Raw genomic sequence first — 25,795 nt, 5'->3', positions numbered from 1 at the left:
TTTTTTTTTTTTTTAAGATTTTATTTATTAGAGAGAGAGAGAACACAAGCAGGGGGAGTGGCAGGTAGAGGGAGAAGCAGGCTCCCTGCGGAGTAAGGAGCCTGATGTGGGGCTTGATCTCAGGACCCTGGGATCATGACCTGAGCCAAAGGCAGACACTTAACCAACTGAGCCACCCAGACGTCCCTGGGTCTTAGTTTCTTTTTTCTTTCTTTCTTTTTTTTTTTTTTTAAGATTTTATTTATTTGTTTGACAGAAAGAGACAGTGAGAGAGGGAACACAAGCAAGGGGAGTGTGAGAGGGAGAAGCAGGCTCCCGCCGAGCAGGGAGCCTGATGTGGGGCTCGATTCCAGGACTCTGGGATCATGACCTGAGCCGAAGGCAGACGCTTAACAGCTGAGCCACCCAGGCGCCCCAGGTCTTAGTTTCTACTTAACATTGAACTTAACTTCCCAATGAGTTTTATGTCAGGTGGTCAGCAGACATTAAGATTTTTGGGCCAACAAATTTCACAAATTTGCTAGGCCAACATAGGTTTGCCAGCTTTTTATTTTGCCAAGTAAGGGATGTAAGAAGGATGTAAAAAGACAGATACAGAGAAAAGCCCATTATCTTCTGGTCCTATTGCTTCATAAAGAAGGGACATTTTAAGAAACACCAGCATCGGGCGCGTGGGTGGCTCAGTCGTTAAGCGTCTGCCTTCGGCTCAGGGCCTGATCCCAGGGTCCTGGGATCGAGCCCCACATTGGGATCCCTGCTCTGCTGGAAGCCTGCTTCTTCCTCTCCCACTCCCCCTGCTTGTGTTCCCTCTCACTGGCTGTCTCTGTCAAATAAATAAATAAATAAAATCTTTAAAAAAAAAAAAAAGAAACACCAACAGAGGAAAGACATGATTTCAGAATAAAAGACCATTTTAAAATTTGAATGTATTTAGCTTTACAGACCAGTCATCATGTGGTGTTCATTTTTTCTCATTTTGTGGCAGACTTGAACACTTGGTCAAGCATCAGTACTGTATTTGGGAACTGTTGCTCCAGTTAGTCTAAACTCAGTAAAGAACAAAGGAACAAAGACTTATTATTTTTTGGAGTTTGTGTTAGAACTATAAAGTGATAGGTATGGCGGCTTGTGACCCAGTGCTTCACAACCCTGGCTGAGGTTTGAATATCTTGGTGAGCTTATTAATAAAACAGATTGTAAGCTACAAACTGTAAAGTTCTAGTTCAGTAGGGATAGCACCAGATAATTTTTTTTTTTAAGATTTTATTTATTCATTTGAGAGAGAGTGTGAGCGGGGAGGACAAGGAGAAGCAGGCTCTCTGCTGAGCAGGGAGCCGGACACAGGGCTCGATCCCATCCTAGGATCCTGACCTGAGCTGAAGGCAGATGCTCAACCGACTGAGCCATCCAGGCTCCCCAGCACCAGATAATTTTGTTGTTGTTTTTTTAGCTAAGTTCTTCAGGTGGTTCAAATGTAGCCAGTCTGTTTCTAGTATCCAGTTCTGTGTAAGAAACCACTCACAAAGTTTAAAGCAGCAGTGATTTATTTTTTCTTATGATTCTGTGAGTTGTTTGGATTCACCTAGGCAGTTCTTCTGTTCCACCCTGTGATATCAGCTGGGGTCACCTAAGGGGCCATATTGTATTGGGAGCCTGGCTCGTGCTGGGACGTCTCGGTACTGACTGCTAGCTGTGGGCATCTCAGTGTGCCTCCAGCTGACTTCTCTATGAGGTCTTTCATTATCCAGTAGTCTAATCCAGGCCTTGTAACTTTCATCTCTAAATAATAAATATTTTAGGCTTTTGGGGTAGCTGCAGCTATTCAATTCTGCCATTGTAGCACAAAAACAGTCACAGACAATATATAAATAAATGGGTGTGGCTGCGTTCCAATAAAACTTTATTTATAAAAACAGATAGTGGGGCACATTGGCCTATGGGCTATAGTTTGCTGACCTCTGGTCTAGCCTAAGCTTTTTTACATGGCAACTGGCTTCCCAAAAGAGCAAAAGCAGAAGTTGCTAGGCATATTTAGAGCTCTGCCCTGAACTGGCACAGTGTTGCTTGTGTTACCTGTTGTTAAAGCAAGGCACAGAGACAGCACAGATTCAAGGGGAGGGGAAATAGATTCCAGCTGTTGATGAGAGTGGTGGCAAGCACCTACAGAGGGCCTGTAGGTGGCCATCTTTGCAGAAATACCTCCACACAACTCATAGCCTGGCACATGGAAATCATTGCTCTAGACCAGAGGTTACAAACTCCTGTCTTTGGGGGCCAGGAGGTGACTATGAGTGAGTCACATGGGCCAGATGGAAGACTAGGAGTCTTCCATCTGCAGACCACATTCACTACCCAGAGGGGCGACATCACTCAGCCACAGCTCAGCATCACCAGACAGGAATGTGGGGCAATATGGCTCGGTCCTCCAGTGTTTCAGGAGAACCCCCAAATCCCACCCCCTCTTTTGGGTGAAATTTCCTGATTTTTCAATATTGGCAGATAATTAAAATTATTTTAAATGCTGCAGGCCCAACAAAACTTGTCTATGGGTTAGTTATAGTCTGCCAGTTTGGAACTGTTGGTCTAGATCATGAACAAATTCAGCTTTAGTATGGTCACTCCATCCATACTACTCCGGATTGTTCGAGTGAATTAAAGAAACTGCAGTTATATTAACAAACCTCTGGGCACACTCGAAAGAAGTAGCTATCATTGTGTCCTGTTGTAGAGAGGTGGAAACATTTCAGAACAAGCAGGGTCCAGAGTAAATGTTTCCATGAGCCTCAGACTGGTCTCCTGGGAGGCTCAGTCAGTAAATTGTCTGCCTTTGACTCAGATCATGATCCCAGGGTCCTGGGATCCAGTCCTTCATTGGGCTCCTTGCTCAGTGGGGAGTGCTTCTCCCTCTGACCACCCCCCCCCCACCGCTCATGCTCATTCTCTCTCTCTCTCTCAAAAATAAAAAAAAATAAAAAAAGAAAAGAAAGAAGAGCCTTTTCTTATTAATGCATGCTTGTGAAGTTTGTCTTCCCGGGTGCTGGTAGAAGAAACCCACAGTAATGGAATCTTACAAGTGATAACGTAATGACTCTCAATTGATGTCGCTTTAAAGAATGAAGCCCCAGAATTGTGCTGTTAGCGTGTGTCGTGAACAGTTAGAGTTGGTGGCTTGTAATTTACTCTGTGTGGATGTTATTGATCAAAGCTTTTCATTATTGACAGTGTCTCCATCTGCTGTTTGCTGTTTTTAGGGGAAACCACCCTTTCTGACTCAACAGCAGATGTCTTCTCTTTCCCGAGAAGGGATATTAGATGCCCTCTTCGTTCTCTTCGGAGAATGCAGTCAGCCGGCTCTGATGAAGATCAAGCACGTGAGCAACTTTGTCCGGAAGTGTAAGTTTGGAGAACTTTTTCTTGAAAACTGTTCTACTAGATAAAACTGCAAAGATGCTGGAGGCCAAATGAGCTAGTGGTTGGTAGTTGTGGGTAAGAACTCTGCTCGGAGGAAGACAGACCCGGTTTCAAGGTCAGTTTCCACCTGCTGCAGTTGGGAGACCAAGCAAGTCAGGTCTCCTGGTTGCAGGTGACAGAAACTCAACTCAAACTAGCTTAGGCCAAAAAGTGAATTTATGGCTCATGAAACTGAGAAATCCAGGGTTGGGTCAAACTTTCGGCATCACTGGTCCCAGGGTCTTAAACGATGTCCTCTGGTTCCATCCTTATACCCACTCAGGGCTGATAATCTAGCAGGCATAGCAGACACAGTGCTTAGGGCCCACAGTATTTCATTTTAGTAAACTGAACTTCTTTTCATTAGTTTAATTTAATTTTGAAATAATAAGAAAAAATGATTATAATAATGTATAATGATTTGGGGTTATATTCATCTTTATGTTAATGTCACAGTAAAATATAATTTTTGACTTTTTTTAATAGTTTCTTTTCTTTTCTTTTTTTTTTTTTTCAAGTAGTCTCCACACCTAGCATGCAGCCTGATGTGGGGCTTGAACTCATGGCCTTGAGATCAAGACCTGAGCTGAGATCAAGAGTCAGACGCTTACCTAACTGAGCCACACTGGCACCCCTTGATTTTTTTTTTTTTTAATGGAGGAAGGGGCTGATGAAGGCAGACATGCCTAGGGCCTATGAAAGGCATAAATCGGCTCTGCCTACACCCTATCCCTATCTTCCTTGAAGTGGGGTAATTGGCTGCTGGTGTCCGTGTCCCACTTTTGTATTTGATTACCTTACATCAGTGTTTTTCAATGAGTGGTAATTTTGCCCCTCTCTGGACTCTCGGCAATGTCTGGAGATATTTTTGGTTGTCACAACCTGGCGGGGAAGGGTGCTGCTGGCATCTGATTGGTGAAGCCGGAGACAATGCTAATCTTCCTGCAATGACGGGCCACCACATCATAGAATTATCTGGCCCAAAATTTCAGCAGTGCCAAGTGTGAGAAACCGTCCCTTATATGACCTTGCTGTGTAACCAAGCACCCTGAACTATAGTGGCCTAAAATAGTAATCCCTATATTACCTTTCATGATCCTGTGGGTTGACTGGGCTCAGCTGGGGATTTTTCCTCTCCAAGTGACTTTGGCTGAGATTGCAGGCACCCGGGACTCTCCTGGTCTAGAATGTCCAAGATGGCCTGCTCGATGTCTGGCAAGTTGCCTGGAAGGTTGGACTTAGCTGGGACTCTGGGATGACTGGGTCTTTCCCTGTCTCTGTGCTCTCCACCTGGCTTCTCCGTGTGGTCTCTCCATCAAGGGTTAGCCAGTGACAGCCTGGGATACCTGTGTTGTAAACAAAGTTTTACTGGAACGTGTTAGCCATGCCCATTTGTTTATGTAAATCAGTGGCTGCTTTCTTACGAGACGAGGCATTTGAGTCTTGGTGACGGAGACCGTATGGCCTACAAAGCCTAAAATATTTACTCTCTGGCCCTTCAAGCAAAACTTGCTGACCTTTGATCTACATGGTCCCTTTATCAGAGATGTCGACTTCTTACCTAGCAGCTCAGGGTTTCCGAAAACACCAAACTGCCAGGACTTCTTAGGGCTTAGATGTGGAAGGGACAGAGGATCTCTTTGGCTGCATTCTGTTGTTTGAAGTGAGTCATAGGGCCACCCGGATTACATGTGCCAGGGAACTACACAAGGGCATGAATTCTAGGAGGCGTGTGATTCATTGGGCACCATCTTTGGAGACTGGCTGCCATACCCTGTGCAACGTTTATCTTCCACTGGTACAGTCCCCAGGAAAGATTCTATTTAGCTCTGCTCTGGGTCATCTGCTTACCCCTTGAACAGGCACTGGGCCACGATGTGAAGTGTGATGGGCCTCTTTGGGGTGCCGAGGGGTTCAGGGCACCCTAATTACCAGGGTCTTATGGAATGGGGGATGTGCAAGTGTCCACAGTTGTTGGGAGTTTTGAATAGCTAAATTCAGTGTATGGCCACCACAGTGACCTTTGGAATTCGCCTGTACCTTGTCTCTTCTGTTTCCTTATCTGCAAAATGGGGAAAGTACATATCTAATAAGGTTGTGCGGGGATTGAATCAATTAGTGCACAGACCACAGACTCTTATGTTGCCTGACACGTAAGAGGTAATAAATGTTACCCCCATCAATAATGGTAGCCGTCAATCTCAACATATATTTAATATGTTGTGTGTCTTTACTTTTAAAATGTACTTGGGTGCTTTTCTTTATTCCATATTTGTTTGAATAAACTCCCACCATATTTTCTTAAATATTTAAATTTCCAAGTGGGGAGTGGGAGGGGAGGGGAAATTACGAGACAATTTATCAAGCCATCTACAGGTACCTTCATCAGTCTGGAGTCTGCCCTCTGGTTATTTTATTTTTTTATTTTTAATTTTTATTCTTTAAAAAGATTTATTTATTTATTTAGAGAGTGTGTGAGCAGGGGGAGGTGCAGAGAGAATCTCAAGCAAACTCCCTGCTGAGCATGGAGCCCCGACATGGTGCTCGATCCCATGACCCCGAGATCATGACCTAAGCTGAAATCCAGAGTCCAGACGCTTAATCAACTGAGTCACCCAGACACCCCTGCCCTCTGGTTACTTTAAAGTAGTGGATCTTCTAAATTTCTTCAGTAATCAGAGGGGTTAGGCTTAGCAAAATGTAGATTTTTCTAATGAATTCTCTTGCAAGGAATTGTTTTGTATTTTTGAAGAGGCTTCCTGGCGAGTAAGGCCAAGGGACTGTGATTGAAAAAGGGTGATTACATTAGTATGGCTGGTTTTTTGTTGTTGGTTTTTTTTTTTTCCTTCTTGAGTTTCTGTTTTGGAATGTAAACTTCATTTTCACATGGGAAAAAGAGCCCAACAGCTGCTACTGCATAAGTTTCTTGAATCTTGTCATGGAGATGGAGATTTTCTTTGGGGACTGTTGGAGGAAATGAGAAAGAAGGTAGAGCCCTGAAGAGGTGCCCCAGCCTTGAGCCAAAGGAGGGGAGGGAGCAGGGAACCTGCCTCTGGGAACCAGGGAAGAGATTTTTGTTTCTTAATTACTGTTCTATTCCCAGTGCTTAAAACAATGTCTGGCACATGGTAATGTTCAGTAAATATCGTTGAATGACTATATTGCTAAGTGAACAAAGTGGTAAATCCTTAAGCGTTGTATTATAGAATTTGTGTAAAAAGTAAACTGGTATTAAAACATACGAAGTGTTGATAATTGTTGAAATTGGACTGTTCTTGGTGATTTGACAGTAGCTGCAATCCTATGCTCTTTCAGCTATGTTTACTGTGGGCAGAAGCTTCTGTATGTTCACAGCTGTAGTACTTATGGGTGAATTATAACTCTAAAAATTTTTTCTTACTAATTGTAATCATTATACAAAGTTAAATATAAAAGGTCAAAATGAGGGAATATCTCTCAAAATCTCCTCTGTCAGAGATAACCACTGTTACCAGTTTGGTGCATAATACTGCAATTTTTTTTTTTTTGGTCCTTCTAAAATATTATGGAAATTTTCTTTTTTTTTTTTTTTTTAAAGATTTTTTTTATTTATTTGACACAGAGAGACAGCGAGAGAGGGAACACAAGCAGGAGGAGTGGGAGAGGAAGAAGCAGGCTCCCAGTGGAGGAGCCTGATGCGGGGCTTGATCCCATAACGCCCTGAGCTTAAGGCAGACGCTTAATGACTGAGCCACCCAGGCACCCCTATTATGGAAATTTTCAAGCACGTCCAAGAGAATAGTGTAATGAACTCCTGTGTACCAGTCAACCTGCTCTAGCAATCAACCAACCCTTTCCATGTTTGTTCTAACATCACTCTTGTTTCATTTCACACGAAATGGATCATATGTCTGTAATATTTTGCTACTAGCTTTGCTCACTTAGCAATATATTTACTCAACAAATATTTATGGAGCACTTGCCATGTGCCAGGTTCTGTGCTGGGCACTGGGTTTACAGTAGTGATCAACACGGAGAAAAATCCCTGCCTTTAAAAAATGTATGTTCTAGTGGAGATTGAGCTACTTCGTGTGCCCAATATTCTTTTATGTGGGTGGACTTTAGGTTGATTCTACTTTCCATTTCCTTTAGTCATTTCTTTCTTTCTTTCTTTCTTTCTTTCTTTCTTTCTTNGGTGCTTTTCTTTATTCCATATTTGTTTGAATAAACTCCCACCATATTTTCTTAAATATTTAAATTTCCAAGTGGGGAGTGGGAGGGGAGGGGAAATTACGAGACAATTTATCAAGCCATCTACAGGTACCTTCATCAGTCTGGAGTGCCCTCTGGTTATTTTATTTTTTTATTTTTAATTTTTATTCTTTAAAAAGATTTATTTATTTATTTAGAGAGTGTGTGAGCAGGGGGAGGTGCAGAGAGAATCTCAAGCAAACTCCCTGCTGAGCATGGAGCCCCGACATGGTGCTCGATCCCATGACCCCGAGATCATGACCTAAGCTGAAATCCAGAGTCCAGACGCTTAATCAACTGAGTCACCCAGACACCCCTGCCCTCTGGTTACTTTAAAGTAGTGGATCTTCTAAATTTCTTCAGTAATCAGAGGGGTTAGGCTTAGCAAAATGTAGATTTTTCTAATGAATTCTCTTGCAAGGAATTGTTTTGTATTTTTGAAGAGGCTTCCTGGCGAGTAAGGCCAAGGGACTGTGATTGAAAAAGGGTGATTACATTAGTATGGCTGGTTTTTTGTTGTTGGTTTTTTTTTTTTCCTTCTTGAGTTTCTGTTTTGGAATGTAAACTTCATTTTCACATGGGAAAAAGAGCCCAACAGCTGCTACTGCATAAGTTTCTTGAATCTTGTCATGGAGATGGAGATTTTCTTTGGGGACTGTTGGAGGAAATGAGAAAGAAGGTAGAGCCCTGAAGAGGTGCCCCAGCCTTGAGCCAAAGGAGGGGAGGGAGCAGGGAACCTGCCTCTGGGAACCAGGGAAGAGATTTTTGTTTCTTAATTACTGTTCTATTCCCAGTGCTTAAAACAATGTCTGGCACATGGTAATGTTCAGTAAATATCGTTGAATGACTATATTGCTAAGTGAACAAAGTGGTAAATCCTTAAGCGTTGTATTATAGAATTTGTGTAAAAAGTAAACTGGTATTAAAACATACGAAGTGTTGATAATTGTTGAAATTGGACTGTTCTTGGTGATTTGACAGTAGCTGCAATCCTATGCTCTTTCAGCTATGTTTACTGTGGGCAGAAGCTTCTGTATGTTCACAGCTGTAGTACTTATGGGTGAATTATAACTCTAAAAATTTTTTCTTACTAATTGTAATCATTATACAAAGTTAAATATAAAAGGTCAAAATGAGGGAATATCTCTCAAAATCTCCTCTGTCAGAGATAACCACTGTTACCAGTTTGGTGCATAATACTGCAATTTTTTTTTTTTTGGTCCTTCTAAAATATTATGGAAATTTTTTTTTTTTTTTTTTTTTTTAAAGATTTTATTTATTTATTTGACACAGAGAGACAGCGAGAGAGGGAACACAAGCAGGAGGAGTGGGAGAGGAAGAAGCAGGCTCCCAGTGGAGGAGCCTGATGCGGGGCTTGATCCCATAACGCCCTGAGCTTAAGGCAGACGCTTAATGACTGAGCCACCCAGGCACCCCTATTATGGAAATTTTCAAGCACGTCCAAGAGAATAGTGTAATGAACTCCTGTGTACCAGTCAACCTGCTCTAGCAATCAACCAACCCTTTCCATGTTTGTTCTAACATCACTCTTGTTTCATTTCACACGAAATGGATCATATGTCTGTAATATTTTGCTACTAGCTTTGCTCACTTAGCAATATATTTACTCAACAAATATTTATGGAGCACTTGCCATGTGCCAGGTTCTGTGCTGGGCACTGGGTTTACAGTAGTGATCAACACGGAGAAAAATCCCTGCCTTTAAAAAATGTATGTTCTAGTGGAGATTGAGCTACTTCGTGTGCCCAATATTCTTTTATGTGGGTGGACTTTAGGTTGATTCTACTTTCCATTTCCTTTAGTCATTTCTTTCTTTCTTTCTTTCTTTCTTTCTTTCTTTCTTTCTTTCTTTCTTTCTTTCTTTTTAAGATTTTAATTATTTGAGAGAGAGCATGAGTGTGGGGCGGGGGGAGAGGGGAGGAGGGAGAGGGACAGGGAGACTCCACCTTGAGCCCGATGTGGGGCTCGATCCTGGGACCCCGGGATCATGACCCAAGCTGAAGGCAGACACTTAACCTACTGAGCCACCCAGGCGCCTCTAGACCTTTAGGTCATTTATTTTTCTATTACGAGCAGTGCTCATGATGAGCATCCTGCTGTGTGTCTTTTTCCAGAACATTTGCTAACATTTCTATGAAGGACAAATTCCTAGAAATCGAGGTGTTGAATTGACTGAGTTTCAGAAGAGGAAGGGATACACTCAGCTGTGTTGGCTTTTGCCCCTTGGTCCAAATGTTTATCTTACAAGGCCGTGCTTTGACTGCATTTTCATTACAGTGCTTTGGGTCTTTGTTTCCACCTCAATATTCAGTTCTTAAATACTGTAACTGTGTGCAGGGCTGAAGAGGAATGTGGTTTTGGAATCACAGAAGCTGCTGGTAGGGAGGGAAGTTGTGAGGGTCTTTTTTTTTTAATCGTCATAGACTTGAGTTTAGTATCTCACCTGTTCACCTTAATAATCCAAAGCCTTTGGGAAAAGACATAGACATTTGGAATGGTTTCTCAGAATTCTGAGTGTCCTTGTGGTTTTGCCTGTAGCAGTTTTTCTACTCACATGATTGAAATGCCTGGTGGTTACCAGCCACGGATCCAGAGTTAAGTTGGACAAATGCTATAAGCAACCTGGGGACCCAAGGCCCAGCAGAGAATCGAGAGAGGTTGGTTTTGTGTGCAAGCAATAATAAAATCAGGTTCAACCCAGAAAGTTGCAAGCCAGCGTATTTGGGGAATTATAATTCATAACTCAAATACCTGATCTGAAAGAAACTTGGAAAAAGGGCAGGGAAGAAGGACAGGCCTTGGCACAGGGATGTCAGGACAAAAGGAAAATATTGTGCAGTTTTCAACTTTGCCTGGAGTTCTCCATGAAGGCGCCTTAGATTTATTTTTTACAGTGGTCATGGTGAATTTATTCCAACCTACCCAGCACTCTTGCCTGATTCCCCAGGGACAAAAAGGAGGTGTTTTCAGGGTGACTGACTGAAGAGAGAGGTGTGGTCTGTGGGTGGGAAGGTACCTAGTGCAGTGGAGTTCATCATGTGTGCCTTTGATCCAAGTGAATTCAACACCACCCATGCCACAAAGAAAGGGGGTGGGTAACAATTAAAATTGCATTGGCTAATTTATCAATATGCTACTCAACAACTATAGGTATGAAATGGCTTTCCCCCTCATTGGACTCATTTCCTCTCATTGTGTGAATAACTTGCCAAGCCAAGCGTAACTCTAGAATGTAGCTCTTGGCTTTATCTCGTGCCCAACCATGGACATGGCACATGGGCATGGCAACCTGCTCTAGTGCCCGGAAGACTTTAACGTCCGTGTGGGAATTCAAGAGTCTCTTAGTCTTCATCATGGCACCTTTCTGAGGGATTCTCCAGGATAATTTTGATTATGTATTCCTCTTGTCTTCCTTTGGAGTGTAACCCCGGTTTATATGGAGTTTCTCTGTCATGTAAAGGATTGAATTTTTCAGTCAGATATAGCTGGTCTACTCCATTCTTTCAGATCCTTAGAGTCATTGCATATCCAGTGATGTCCCAGCTTAGTGTTCTCAGAGTGTCAATAAATATATGGTAGATTCCAAATCTACCATCCATTTAATCCATACTTCATATATGGAGGATCTCTACCTGTTATGGACTGAATATTCGTGTCGCCTTGCAGAGTCAAATGTTGAGGCTCTAATTTCCAATATGGTGGTATTTGAAGGTGGAGCCTTTGGGAAGTAATTAGATTTAGATGAAGTCATGAAGGTGGGGCCTCCATGATGGAACTTTTGTCCTTAGATGAAGAAGAGAGACCAGGGTTCCCTCTCTCTCCATCTTGTGAAGATAGAGTGAGAAGGTGGTTCTCTGTAAGCCGGGAAGTGGGTTCCCACCAGGAACTCAGCCTGCCAGCACCTTGACCTTGGACTTCCCAGCCTCCAGAACTAAGAAACAAATGCCTGTTGTTTAAGCCATGTCATCTATGGTATTTTGTTGTAGCAGCCTGAGCAGACTAAGATACTGAGAGACTGCACTTGAAAAAGGAACAAGACTATATGCTAAGAAGAAGATAGTTGTAAACACTTCCAGGTGTGTGACCTGCCAACTCTGCACAACAAATGTCAGGGGTTCATTCTTTTGTTCGTTTGTTGGTTTTACTTTCTGTTTTTTGATAGCACTGCTATGTATTAAGGGAAGAGAGGTAGCTCTGACACCATCCATCCAAGGGAGATGGGATAGTGGGATAAAACCTGGGTTACTGGGATAAAACTGCAGAATGCGGTTAGAATGGAATGATTTGGAAGTTAGCTCCAAAGTGGGTTGAGATGGGAATCGTGTTGCTTCCATCACATTGTAAGCCAGTCTATAGTGCTGATAAACATGTTTGACCAAACACTGCCCTGCAGCCTTCAGAGAGGAGGAAGAAAAGCATGATTTGTGTTCTCCTCCTATTTTCTGAGTCTACAGGATTCAAATTATAGCTACCATGGAAACTGCTTTGGAATTTCTGGAGCCCTTAATTTTAACTTAACATATAAAAACACTTTTGTGCTGATTTTATAATTATTCATGACGGATGAGAAAGTGACTAAATGTCTTTTGACAGTGAGGGAACACATAGGAACACTTTTTCCTTTCTTCTTCTTCTTCTTCTTTTTTTTTTTGCTTTCATAAAGATGCATGTATTTGAAATGCTTTCCTTACCTGGGAACAACTCTTCCATCTCTTGCAGATTCCGACACCATAGCTGAGTTACAGGAGCTCCAGCCTTCAGCCAAAGACTTTGAAGTCCGAAGTCTTGTGGGTTGTGGTCACTTTGCCGAAGTGCAGGTGGTAAGGGAGCGAGCGACTGGGGACATCTATGCCATGAAAATCATGAAGAAGAAGACCTTGTTGGCCCAAGAGCAGGTAGGAGCATTTTAACACCACGCCCTTTCCCTTTCTGTGCCAGAATGATCACTGCAGAGGCGATGATCTGCAGAATCGACATCTGGGATCACAAGTTTTCCATGGTGACTCTCTGGTTCATGATGGTTGCAGAAAGCTCTCTCACGTTCTCAGCTTTTCTTCTTGTACTGTATTGACTCATTTTGAAGGCTCACAAGCTCCCTTTGATTTCTTTATCACATTTCTCTCGTTATTCAGAATCGACATGGCCTTTTAACTAATAAATTTAAGATGACCTTTCATGACCGTCAGCTGGGAGTTTCGAGATATGCATATTGTGGGGTTAGGCAGCATTCGCTTTGGGGCGCATTTTCTTTATTTGTGCTGTGGGCATATGTATTTGATTTTTAAACAGGCCTTTGAAGAAATGAAATAAAATTACTCAGTGGCTAGGGTGTTGCTTTTTTAAGAGCAGGTAAGAACTTGTCTTTTGGTCGTAGTATTTTTCTTTCTTTAAACAAGGCTGCTGCTCCAGACATATTGATTCATTTGCCGAGATTCTAGAGAGACAGTCATCAGCCTTGGTGTTCAGAGCAATTCATTAGTTACAGACGTCCGAGCGCACATCATGTGTCTGATAATGTACCCAACTCCGTGGGAAGCCTGCAGAAGGAATTGAAGCTCCATGGCTGTTAGTTACAGGCTTTAAAAACAACTTTGGAAAGTGGAGGAAAAATGCAAATGTATAAAGCAGGCGCTTAGCAGCTAAAGCATCGCAGAAGGGAGAGCAGTGAGCAAATTTACCAACTATGGAGTGAGGAGAGATGTGGGTGAGCCAGGGACAGTCAGGGGAGGTTCACACCGCTGAGAGGGAGTGTAGATTCTGGGCAGAGAGGCGTGACGGGAGTGTGGCAGGTGGAAGTGTGTGTGTGTGATGTTCCGGAGGATTGAGTACTAGAACGTTATACAGATGTGTGTGCGTGTGTGCATGTGGGTTTTTTTTTTTTTCTTTCTTTCTTACTGGTTTAGAACAGATGGACTAGGAAATGGGGAGAAACGAGACATTTGGTTGGGGAGGGGGTCACTGGTGGGAAATCTGAAGAACCTTTTTTTATTGTGGCAAAATATACATAGCATAACATTTACTGTTTTAATCCTTTTTAAGGTACTGTTCCCTAGTCATAAATGCATTTACAGTGTTGTGTGCAACCATAACCGCTCTCTATTTCTAGAACTTTCTCATCACCCCGCATAGAAACTCTGTACCTATTACATGGTAACTCCCCATTCCCCCAAGAACTGTTTTTTGGAATGGCAGTTTACTTTGTGAGGCAGTCGGGGATTGTTTACACTTTTTGGAAGGAGGAGGTTGGGATCGGAGTCTGAGGACTCAGTGACTTTGTGCGGCCTCCAGTAAAAGGAGCAGGGGAGGGCAGGAGGCTGCTTGTCAGGGTCCAAGAATGATGTAGCCTGTGTTTAGCAGTGAAATGTGAGCAACTTCACTGAAAGGAGAAATGACAGGACGTTACAAATCATTTGGAAGGGAGGAATGGAAGATGCTCACTCAGCCTCCCAATACCGAAGCCAGTGCGGATCATCAGGACGCACTTACTGAGCACCTGTTCTGCGTGGTGTGCTTCTAGGTCCTTGAGAAGAGGCATTAAATGTAGCTCTGATCTTGTGGTGTTTGTTTTAGATGGGAAGTGGTGCATGTAAAAAGAAAACAGTCTAATATACTCTACTGCAGGTGAGCAATAGAGATGTTCGGATAGGTGTGCCTTTCCTCAGGTGAATGACTTGCAATGACCCTGTGTGAGGTGTGGGCTGGGGGTTTTTATTTTTTCATTTTATTATTTTTTAATTTTAATTTATTTATTTTTTATTTTATTTTATAAAGTAGGCTCCATGCTGGGCGTGGAGCCCAGTGCGGTTCTTAAACTCACAACCCTGAGATCAGGACCTGAGCTGAGATCGAGAGGCAGAGGCTTAAACGACTGGGCCACCCAGGTGCCCTGTATGGGCTGGGGGGGTTTTTAAAATCAGACACACACAGGAGCTAATGAAAGCTATCCAACTGTTCCTTAAGAGAGTGAATGTGAAGGAAAGTAGAGTCTTTAATTGAGCCATGGCAAGCCTTCAGAATTTAAGGGCATGAGAAGAGAAAAGCCAGCACAGGGAGTGAGTGAAAGGAAATGCCAGAGAAGGAGATGGGAGAGACAACATCCTGTCAGCAAGACCTGGAGAGGCCAGCACAGCTGCCCTGGGCTCAGTGAGAACCAGAAGAGTCCTTAGAGACCGCTTATTTCAACGGAAGCTTCAGGGCTCAGACGAAGAGTCCATGGCGAGCAAGTAAAGATGTAAGCTTTTCAGTTTGGCCAACCCCTCACTGCACACCTTTTTTGTGCTGGGAAAGGAGAAGGACCACAGATCGGGAGCAGGAGATTACGAGAGTGGGGTGTTTGTTGCTCAGCAACACCTAGATTCGTGTTTGATTGAATAGCTGGGTGCTATAGCCCAGGCAAGTTGACATGGAAAACGATCACAAAGTACAAACAACTTTTTTCTTCCTGAGCCATTTGAAAATCCGTTGGCAACCCGATGCCCTATTACCTCCGAAGACTTCCGTGTGCATTTCCTACAATAAGGACGCTCTCCCATGCAGCACAATACAACCATCAAAATCAGGAGAGAAACAATGCTACATTACCACTGTCTTCAGACCCCATTCATGCTCCACTGGTTGTTTCATATTCTTGTAGAACAAAAGGGTCCAGCTCAAGATCCCACATATCATTTAGTTTTCCTGTCTTTTGAGTCTTTTTCAATCTGGACCAGCTTCTCAGTTTTCCCTGGACTCTCATGACCTTGGCGATTCTGAAGATGACAGGCCACTTGTTGTGTAAACTATAGCTATGTCTAATGTTGCTGAGGTTCAGGTGCTAGATCTCTGGCAGGAATATCACAGACGAGATGCTCTGTTCTCATTGCATCCCAACGAGTGACTTTGTTTCAGTTTGTCACGTTCTCGTCGACGTTCACTTAGGTGTCTGCCATGCGTCACTGTGGGGTCACCCCTTTCTGCTTCATCATTACATTAGTATTGCATAGGGAGGTGCTTTCAAACTGTGGAGGCACCCGTTCTTCATAAAACTTTCAATTTATTAATTTATAGTTGTGTGGATTTGCATTTTCCTGTTTAAGTCAATGAGTTCCAAGCCATTATTGTCATTATGTTTTTTTATACTCAAAATGTCCCCTAAGTTGGGCCATGAGAGTCTCTTCAGTTTGGTTTTTGTGTCTTTTGACACCTCCCCGTTTTTGAGTTGTCTCTTGCTTTCTGGTACAACAAGATGTTCAGGCTCTTGCCTGCCTCACCCTTGCAATCAGTTATTTCTCAAAGATGAGCAGTAACTTTCAGTGTAAGAGGGTATTTATAAGCCAAGATCTGGACACTAGGTGCCCTTATTGCTGTTGGGGTATCACTGCTTCCAGACGCCTTTCAGGGAACAGAGCCAGGGAATACACGTGCAGGTATTAAATACACCTACCTCTGCACACACACATTTATATCTGTACTGATATCTCTGTACATTGAAAAGCCATGTGTTCACACCAGTACCTCCAAATCCCAACCAACTTCACTGTGTTTATTCTAGTGTTCATCCTTTCTGTGTTTGTAGCTCTCCTCTCTTTCCTTAATATTTTAGCTCACTTTATGCATTTGTGTGCATCAGGACTCCTGTCTTTGCTGCCACTCTTCCCATTGGTGGGCTCAGATGCCCTGATCCAGGCTATCCCTGCATGTGGGTGCCTTCCTCACCCTATGTGGGCCCTTGATATCCAATATTAGACTGCCCTCACACATGGTCACTGCCCTCCTCATCCTGCTTGAGCCTGGCATCCTGTTCTGGGCCACTGTGGCCCTCTCTCCCTACCACCTGTCATGGATGCTTACCTTGTTCTGCTCCACCTAATGGCTTTAAAACTGAATTGTTGAGGGAGAGGAGGTGAAGAAGAGAAAGAGAAAGATATTTATATTGAAAAGAAGTGAGTTGACTTTAAGGAGAGGAGTTAAGTCAATAATTGGACAGATAATATACAAATCTGGCAAAAATGGTGAGCAAAGTAGGCAAATGAATGAAATTTGTGGAGTGCTGGGCTAAGGGATGGTTTTTCTTTTTGTGAATCAGAGACATAAATTTTGGCTTACAGAGGGAGGGTAGGGCATTCTCCCCACCCTACCCCAATACTATTATAATTGTCTAAAGAGTTTCTTTTTCCCTTAGGTTGCATTTTTTGAGGAAGAACGGAACATATTATCTCAGAGCACAAGCCCTTGGATCCCCCAGTTACAGTATGCCTTTCAGGACAAAAATAACCTTTATCTGGTGAGTCTTTCCATCCATCTCTCTAGAATTAGTCCAGTGCTGACACTCAGATATCACAGATGTAGAACTGGATATGGTTCTTGCCCATTCGGTCTGTCGAGTTGCTTTCCTGACTTTGAGGTATCTTCCTGTTCTCCTTGTCCTAAAGATTAAAGGCTGGTCCATTTAGAGACAGCCCTATCTATTGTTAGGTATCGTAGCCGTGGATTAAAGGGCAATAATGAGAAGTCATTTATTTGGGAATAGTCTGATATGACCTTTAATAGACTAGAATCTTGTTTTAATTTTTTTTGAGTCATAATTGACATAGAACATTGTATTAGTTTTAGGTGTACAATATAATAATTCAGTATTTGTCTATGCTACGAAATGATCTCCACTAAATCTAGGTAAAGTCATTAAATTTTTTAATTTTTAAAAATGGAGATAATGCATTGTGATTTTAAGAAAATGCAAACACTGCCGAACTGTATAAAATAGAAGGGAAGGTTCTCAACCTTTTGAATCCTTTTCCCTAGGGAAGCGTATTAATGGTTATGTATGTTCTTCCTGACCCTAATGGAAAAAATATTTCTATGTCTGTATTTATAACACATGTATATAGTTTGTTTTACAAAATTGGCATAATACTCTCCACTCTGCTCTTCACCTTGCTTTTTGCCTTTCAGCAATTTATCCCCAACATCTTTCCATGTCAGCACATACACATACAGATCTGCCTCATTCTTTTGTTTTTGTTTTTTTTTTTGATTCTATTAAAAGTAGTCAATATTTTATTATCTCCAACATTTATTGTTCCCTTTGCCTGTGGCAGTGTGGCACATGAGGGCACGTCACGCCTTGCTTAGTTTATTCCATGCTTTGGTATCATTAAACATTTGAGTGTTAGATGTGATTCAGATGATAGTTGTAGAATTTTGTAACTAATTGTAAATGAATTTGGAAAGGGGGAGTGCCTCCCTACCACAGCTTTCTTATTTTTAAAAAATTTTTATTTAAATTCAATTAATTAACATATAATGTATTATTAGTTTCAGAGGCAGAGGTCAGTGATTCATCAGTTGCATATAACACCCAGTGCTCATCATCACATGCCCTCCTTAATGTCCAGCGCCCTGTTCCCCCGTCCTTCCACTCACCTCCCCCAGATCTTCCTCATTCTTTTGAACAATGCCATACTATTTCTGATGTATGTGTAGCATAATGTGTACAAGGCTAGAATTCATTTTGGGGGCCTTGTTTAGGTTCTTGGGGGTATAGGATTCCTAAAAGAAAAAAATATATCCCAGAAGCAATTTTTGATCCTGATTCAGCCCTTAAAACAAGACTATCCTATTACCTTAAATGGAGAGAAACTTTTATAGAGGCTCACATAAGAGAGAAGGGTAAGAGAGGGATGGACTCCTATTTATCTTGAACTTCCATGGGGTAGTTTTTGGGGGACTTTACTGACTTTATTTCTGACCTGTAATAAACAGTTGGTTAGCGTGGTTTCATATTAGTTGAGAACCCGGTGCTAGTAGAGAAGAACCCCCCCCCCAACCCCGCCGCCAGCTCTACCCAGCCTTTTTGAGCGAGGATGTTTTCATACAAATGTGTTGGGAGCCTGTCCTTGCACTAACCGCATGCTTCTTGACCAACACTATGCCCATTGTTTAGGGCCTGAAACTTCCTTTCCTTGAATATTGTCTTTGGACCTTTCCTTCCTTGAGACATGGGGTATGGATCCCTGACCTTCCTAACTGACCTTGGTGTATTTTAGTCTCACCGACAATCTAGGATATTTCTTACATATACTACATTTGCCTTGTGTTCCCCTTTTTATCTTCTAGAGCCCCTCATGTTTGGGTGTATTAACAGACTTTTTCATTAGTTCTCAGAAAAGAAGATCCGTTGAAACAGCAGGGATTTATTTATTCTTATTATTTTGGATGTTTTAACTTCAGCTCTGTAAACAGTCTTTTTTGTGTTCAAGGCAACACAGAATACGGGCAGTCCTGGAAGTAGCAAAGGCCCCGATTTTTGGCAAAAGTTGAGGGTCCACAGTTTTCTCGTTTGCCTCCCATCACTCTCTTAGCTTGTATTTCTGTTCATCTGGGTTGAAGGCCTTGTCTTCATGATGCCCAGTCTCATGCAGTTTCCTCAAAGTAAGCAATGTTGAGATGCTTTGGGACTCTCACCTTGATAAGGTTAGTTTTGGTAGAGGTGATGACAAATTCTGAGTGTTCTATGTAACTCTGATGACAACGGCTGGTCAAGCCACTGCTCAGTGGCTTAAGGAACTCACTGCTTGTCTCGGTGGTGGCCAGTGAGGGTGACCAGAGGGGGTCTGGCAGTGATACTGACTCATAGTTTCCTTCGTGTTGACTAGCAGGTTTTGCTTCTATTTTTGTTTTCATGGCTCAACACTTTTCAAAGTGCATCTTCAAGACGGTAATACTTGGTCATTTAAAAAAGTTTAATCTCTTTGGGGCCACCATTTTTATCCCTGCCAATTGGCTTTGTCCCAGTGGTAGAACTTCCCTTTCTTTTTAATCGTGGAATTCAGTGTTGTGGACTTCCTCTTGGATATAGCCTTGCTGAAATACGTTAGAGATTGGGAATGTCAGCTCCTCCTCTGTTAAGACATCTCCTAGGGGCAGGGGGCTTCCTTTTTTGGGCCTTTTGGCTGTGGGGCTTCCATCTGGATTTCGCCACTGGCATCAGCCTTCTGAGCTTAATGACCATCTTTTCAGGTTTTCCAGCCACCATCTTACAAGATGGGAATGATTTTATTTTATTTTATTTTTTTAAAAAGATTTTATTTATTTATTTGACAGAGAGAGAGACAGCCAGCGAGAGAGGGAACACAAGCGGGGGAGTGGGAGAAAGAAGCAGGCTCATAGCGGAGGAGCCTGATGTGGGGCTCGATCCCAGAACACCAGGATCACGCCCTGAGCCGAAGGGAGACGTTTAACCACTATGCCACCCAGGCGCCCCGGGAATGATTTTAAAACAGCTGTTTTCTAGAGTTCTAGTTGCCTCAGCACATTGATACCTGGCTGCAACGACATTTTTACACCCTTCTTTAGTAGCTCAGTTGGGTATTGCTGGTGGAATCTTGTAATTATTTCCTTGTCTGCATTCTCTTCTCAAGTACATTGGTAATTTGGAGTAAAATGCTTGCTAAGGGCACAGTTTTCTTACAAATATCCAAACTCAGCATAGGAACTAAGATATGATTATAGATCCACCATCCCTTATCTGCAATTCTGAAATACCCAGAGCTCTGAATAACCTCAAGTTCTTTTGTTACTAATTTGGCAGCAATACCTGACGTGAACTCGGTAGCAAAACCTGACCTGAATCTCATCTTCATTCCCTTTAGTGTGACTTTTCATACATTTTGCCTCAATTGTGAATGCATTTGAGTACAGGGTGATATCACAAGCCCTACCCTAGGGTGTTACATAATATAAAGTATACACACCATTTTACCTTTCTAAAATCTCAACATTTCTAAGTCTGGAAATATATTCCATTGCAAGAGCACCATAGATCTATACTGGCATCACGAAGTTCCAGAATTCCATTGTACCTATTGACCACTTATAGATCACCAGTCTTTGAAGTTTGGGGAAGCATACAAATCATCCTAAACTCCCTGGCAGTTAACTGTTCATTTGTAATGCAAATGCAGTGTAATTGAAGATCCATTTAAAAATCAATGAATAAAAGAAATAAGATTCAGTGTCCTATATATTTCTCAAAGCTATCTCTTCTCTCCATTGCTTCTACTGGGTGAGTTCCCACCGCCATCTTCTTTTGCCTGCATCACTGCAGCAACCTCCCAAGTGTTCTCCCTGCCATCTGTCTTGCCCTTCCCCCAGGTCTTCTACACAGGGCAGCCAAGTCATCCCGCTCTTAAAACCCTTTAAGACTCCCTGCTGCCCTCTGGATGAAGTCCAGACTCTTCCATGTGGTTTACAAGGTCTTTTTCACATGTATCTGTAGGCTTGTTGCTTACCTTTCCTCTCCTTTCTCTTCCATTAATTAATTAACTTTTATAGTTTAAGAGATCAAGAGCGTGAAGGGGGGGAAGAGGGGCAGAGGGAGAGGAAGAGAGATTTTTTTTTTTTTAAGATTTTTAAAATTTATTTTGGGGGTTTGGCAGAAGGAGAAGGAGAGGAGAGAATCTCAGGCAGACTCCCTCAAGCAGATTCCCCGCTCAGCACAGAGCCCATTGTGAGGCTTGATCGCACAACCCTGAGCTCGTGACCTGAGCTGAAATCAAGAGTCAGATTCCTAACTGACTGAGCCACCCAGGCACCCCAAGGAAGAAAGAATCTTAAACAGACTCCATGCTCAGCGCACAGCCTGATGTCAGGCTTGATCCTATGTCCCTGAGATCATGATATGAGCCGAAATCTAGAGCCACACACTTAAATGGCTGAGCCACATAGTATCCCTCTCCTTTCACTTTACAATCATCTTGAACTTCCTTTAGTTCTTTGAACTGGCCTCTGACCTTTCTCCATGCCATTCCTTGTTTCCATGTTTCCCTGGCTAACTCTTATTTCTCCTTCTGGGCTTGGATGAGATGTCACTTCTTCCAGAAACTCTTCCTGGCCCCTCTAGCTCTGGGAGGGGTGCCCTTCTGGCTGTGGACTCATAGCACCCTGTACCGCCTCTTCATGAGTGGGTGTTGGGCTTCCCCACCAGGCTACTCCATCCGTGAAGGGAGGGATTATGTTTCCCTTGCTTCCAGTAGCGCTTCTCCAAGTAGATGCTTAAGAAGCGTTTATTGGAAAAACGTATGATTAATTTCATAGAAATAGATTTACATACAGATTAACTTATTGTGTTATGGAAATCACACATTAGGAATGTAAATTTTATTCTCTAAAGTATGTAATTCAAATTAGATCCAGTGGGGTTTTCAAAATTTGGAGCACAGAGCAAGGAAATTGAACTTGGATCCTTTCGAAATGTGATGGTTAAAAATTTCCTATTTGTCATTATATACCAATGAATGTGGCTTGCCATTTTCTGGTATATAGAAAATTGTAATGAAGTCCATTGTATTGTTAATGTCTGGTTCTATATAACAAGGCTAGTTCTGTATTCTGGCAGGCAGCCCATGGAAACAGCGCTTTGTTGATCTGGTTCATGATGAAATCTGTTCAGTTCCGTATAACAGATGCCTTCACCAGTGTCCTTCCAGGAAGGAGCTGATCTTTACAAAGAAAACATTGTTTTGCAACTCACTACATGTAGTATTGTTGCATCTAAATGCTTTGTGAGATTCTTAAAGGTTGTTGGTTTTGTATTGATGTTTTTCATACTGTGGGTCTTTTCAGGCCGTTCTTGCTCTGACCCTGTAACTGACCCATGAATCTTCTTTCCTTACAGTGGCCTCACATTAACCTCCCTCTGTTCATTCCAAATTTTTCTTCCCCAGTTGCAAATAGGATGTATTAGTTAAGGTATAGGTTAAGCTACTTTAACAAAAAGATAGCAAAATACAGTCCAGGCTGATGGAGAAGTTCTATTGTATGTGATAATGCAGGGACCCAGGTTCCTTCTATCTTGTGGCTCCTCATCCTTTAGGATGTCATCCCCTTGACATGGTTGGTGTTGGGCATTGACGTTCTTGTTGCCTCTGGCTGGCAGGAGAAAGGGGTGGAGAGCGGAACAAGAAAACTTCTTTCATGTAGAATGATATGGAAGTGGGACACATCATTTCCTCTTCTGTTTTGTTGACCAGAACTTCATCACATGACCTCACATCTGTACTATCTAGCTGCATGGCCAATATCCAGCTAAGGGAAGAATGGATTTGGGGGACAAGTTATAATCTGTATGTAGGTCATAAATGATAGATCTGGGTTTTGAAGCCAGGACCCCTTGACCCACTGTTACATCCCAAAGCACTGCCAGTCTGACCCAGGCTCTGAGGTCCTACTTGGGATTAGTTTTTTATATTTCCTGTCTTGCTTTCCATCGAAGGTCGTGCAATCGCATGGGGAGTATTTCCTTCTGGTGTAGGAACAATGTGGAGGTTAGCAGTTTCTAGACAGTGACCCCATGGCCTGTAGAAACACCACCCCATGCTGTCACTGGGAGTCTGGAGAGGGTTAACAAATAGAACTTCATTGTTTATTTTAGTGAAATGTGGCAGCTTATGATAGTTTTGACAGCGAGACATGTGCTGTTTTGATCTCTCAGATAAGATTATCCCGTTTTCAGGCATGTCTCAGAACTCACCAGCATGTTCACATGTTGCTGCTTGGGAAGCTGGCTGCCCGTCGGAAGGAAACTGTTACTAGAATATAGGTTCTTGTTTTATTACTGTTCCTTGGTTGGTCTCCCTGGAGTCGTTGGCCTTTTTGATTTCAACGTTCTCATTGGTGAAGTGAGATATTAATACCTCTTATTGACCCCAATTCAGTTGCTGAGTGTGTTATTGCCCTGGGGGGTCCTTTGTGCCTTCAAAACAGTTGTTTTGTGTCCTGCTCTTTTGAGGCATATTTCAAGTGAATGCGTTCAGAGTTTTAAGAGTCACAATTTCGTTCCATTGTCCCAGTTTGCCTGGTTCCACAGTCACAGTTTCTGGTTTAGTAGGTCTGGGATAGGACCCAAGAATTTGCAACCAGGTCCCAGATGCTGCTACTGGTCTGGGGACCCCACTTTGAAAACCTTAGTCCTGTGGCTGTAGCTACAGTTCATTTCTGGATACTGCTTCTTCCTTTTGTTCCTTCAGCAGTAGTGAAGATCTTGTGATCCTGTTCCTTGCATTCGCTCTTTCGGGTCAAGGAGTGGTATCAACTCTCCTGTTGTTAACTGGCCCTGGGATTCTTCACCAATGCAGGGTGCTTCATTAACTCATGTCCTCAGTTACTGGTTTGAGTGTGCTATCTGTATCTTGCCAAGACTCTGGATGATTTGGTGCTCAATGAGGATCTTTTGAATAGATGGATGAGTTAGGCTGGGATTCATATTTTCTGAAATAAAGGGTCTTCTTTCTTTTTTTCTTGGTGACCTTGTCCTTCAAGAGGAATAATTTAGGGTCTCTGCCAGGGATCACTCTGCTTTGAGGATCCCTTCCTTCCTCCCTGATGCCAAAGATCAGGAACACTGCGCAGGGCAGATAACGATGCCAATACCATCGTTACATTTCCATGGTACTTTCAGGCGTGCTGATTGTAGTGCAGGCATTTCAAGGGCGCACTGCTAGAGGGGTGGCCAGCACAGCGTGCCTCTAATGACACTCCGTGCAAATTGGAATAGAGTACAAGACCTATTAGACACCCCCTCCCCACATATGGATGTGTGTGCATGCAAGCATGCATGGATGTGCACGTGCATGTGTCCACAAACACACCCCCGCCCCACACACACTTGTCCTTTGTTTTGAATGCAACACAACTGATGGGCACTGCCATCCCTGTTCTAGGGGTGTAGATGCGAACACCAGCAGAGAAGCTGCCGCTCCTTCCAAACTGAACACGTGTAAGATTTGCCCTTTAATTAGCATCTGCAGCTGTGCCATTAGCAGGGTTTGTCTCTGTTGGCCTGAATGTCTTTGCTTTAAAAGAGCAAGTCCGTTATAGCTCCAAGCCAGGCTTCTCTGTCAGCTGCTGTGCTTTCTCTGCCATCTGCAGGGTGATCGCATTGTTTAGGACTGTTTCACTGTAGGGCTCTTTCCTCCTCCTGGCTCCCCGGCCTTTGATTACTGTGCCTTGGTGATTGCCGTTCGGGTGACCTGCAGCTGGTCGTTGTGGGCAGGGACCTCGCATGTCCTTCCGTGCAGGATTGTTGCCTCCGTACTGATGGACTGGTTACTTTCCGGCCCTTTGCTGCCGGTGATCCTGGTGTGGTAGGCAGATCCTGTCATGTCCAGGTAGTCACTGAAAAAAAAATGGCAAGGAGTAGGGGTGTTAGCTGTATTCAGGGTACCTCTGCCGTAGAAACTTTTCATCTGGCCGACGCCGGGAGCCTCTTTGTCTCTGCACCTTCGTCTGTGGTGGCTCTCAGGACTGTGCTGTCCACATCAGAATCACCGGGGAGCTCCCTAAAAATACAGATTTCTGCACCTCACCCAGGGTCACTGGAAATTTTAACAAGCTCCCTGAATGGTTGGGATGGGAGTAAGACACACTTTACCCTTTCAGACTGCGTAATGTTTACTCTTGTTCATATCACTACAATTCCAGCCCCATGAAGGCAAGGGATTTTTTTTGTCTTTTACAGTCTCTGCTGTTTTCCTAGTATCTAGAACAATACCTGACACATAGTAGGCACTCAATTTTTTTTTTCTAATGAATGTGTTTTATCTGTTTTTAAAAAAGTAGCTCCTCAGGTGATTCTGATGGACAGGCAGGCTTGAGAAGACTTACCAGGTTCATTAGGTGAAAAGACACATTTTGGGGGGATCAGTACTTCACCGGGCATCTCTGAGTAGTAAAAGTCTGGGATGGAGTCATGCTTTTGGACAAAACCAGGTGCTGTGAATGGATTGTCTGGCATAGCCTGGGTGGTGACTTTTGCCTTCAGTTGTTTATGGTGTTCTGCTGACCCTGGTGTTTAGTTCATAGCACGTCATCTGGTATGGAGACTTGAAGACTCTTAGTTTTTGACCTTTGATGATGCTTTTGGAACCTCTTGACTTGGTACTGTTTTTAAAAGTCTTGAAGTGTTTTCTGAAAGTGCCCAAGTCCTGTTTTCTGAAAGTGCCCAAGTCCTGTACTTCTAAGCTCAACAGCAAGATGATTGATTCAGCTTGGGTTGGCCACACACAAGCCATATTCCCCATGGGCTCCATTCATAACAGAATGAGTGACTCTATCCCAG

General features: G+C 42.9%; 1 protein-coding gene across 8 annotated transcripts in view; it reads left to right on the top strand.

The window, feature by feature from the left end:
• CIT (citron rho-interacting serine/threonine kinase) overlaps positions 1-25,795 on the top strand; it is a 170,887-nt gene that overhangs the window by 3,738 nt on the left and 141,354 nt on the right. For all 8 annotated transcript variants that reach the window (XM_034672359.1, XM_034672358.1, XM_019800123.2 and 5 more), the window contains 3 exons: positions 3,252-3,393; positions 12,421-12,596; positions 16,862-16,963. In XM_034672359.1, coding sequence (XP_034528250.1) covers positions 3,282-3,393; positions 12,421-12,596; positions 16,862-16,963 — 390 coding nt within the window. In that variant the 5' untranslated portion in view covers positions 3,252-3,281. The remainder of the gene's footprint in view (positions 1-3,251; positions 3,394-12,420; positions 12,597-16,861; positions 16,964-25,795) is intronic.

The sequence above is a fragment of the Ailuropoda melanoleuca genome, chromosome 12 (assembly GCF_002007445.2).
Source record: "Ailuropoda melanoleuca isolate Jingjing chromosome 12, ASM200744v2, whole genome shotgun sequence".
NCBI lineage: Eukaryota > Metazoa > Chordata > Mammalia > Carnivora > Ursidae > Ailuropoda > Ailuropoda melanoleuca.
The sequence above is the reverse complement of the archived record's forward strand: the minus strand, read 5'-3'. Positions and strand labels throughout refer to the sequence as shown.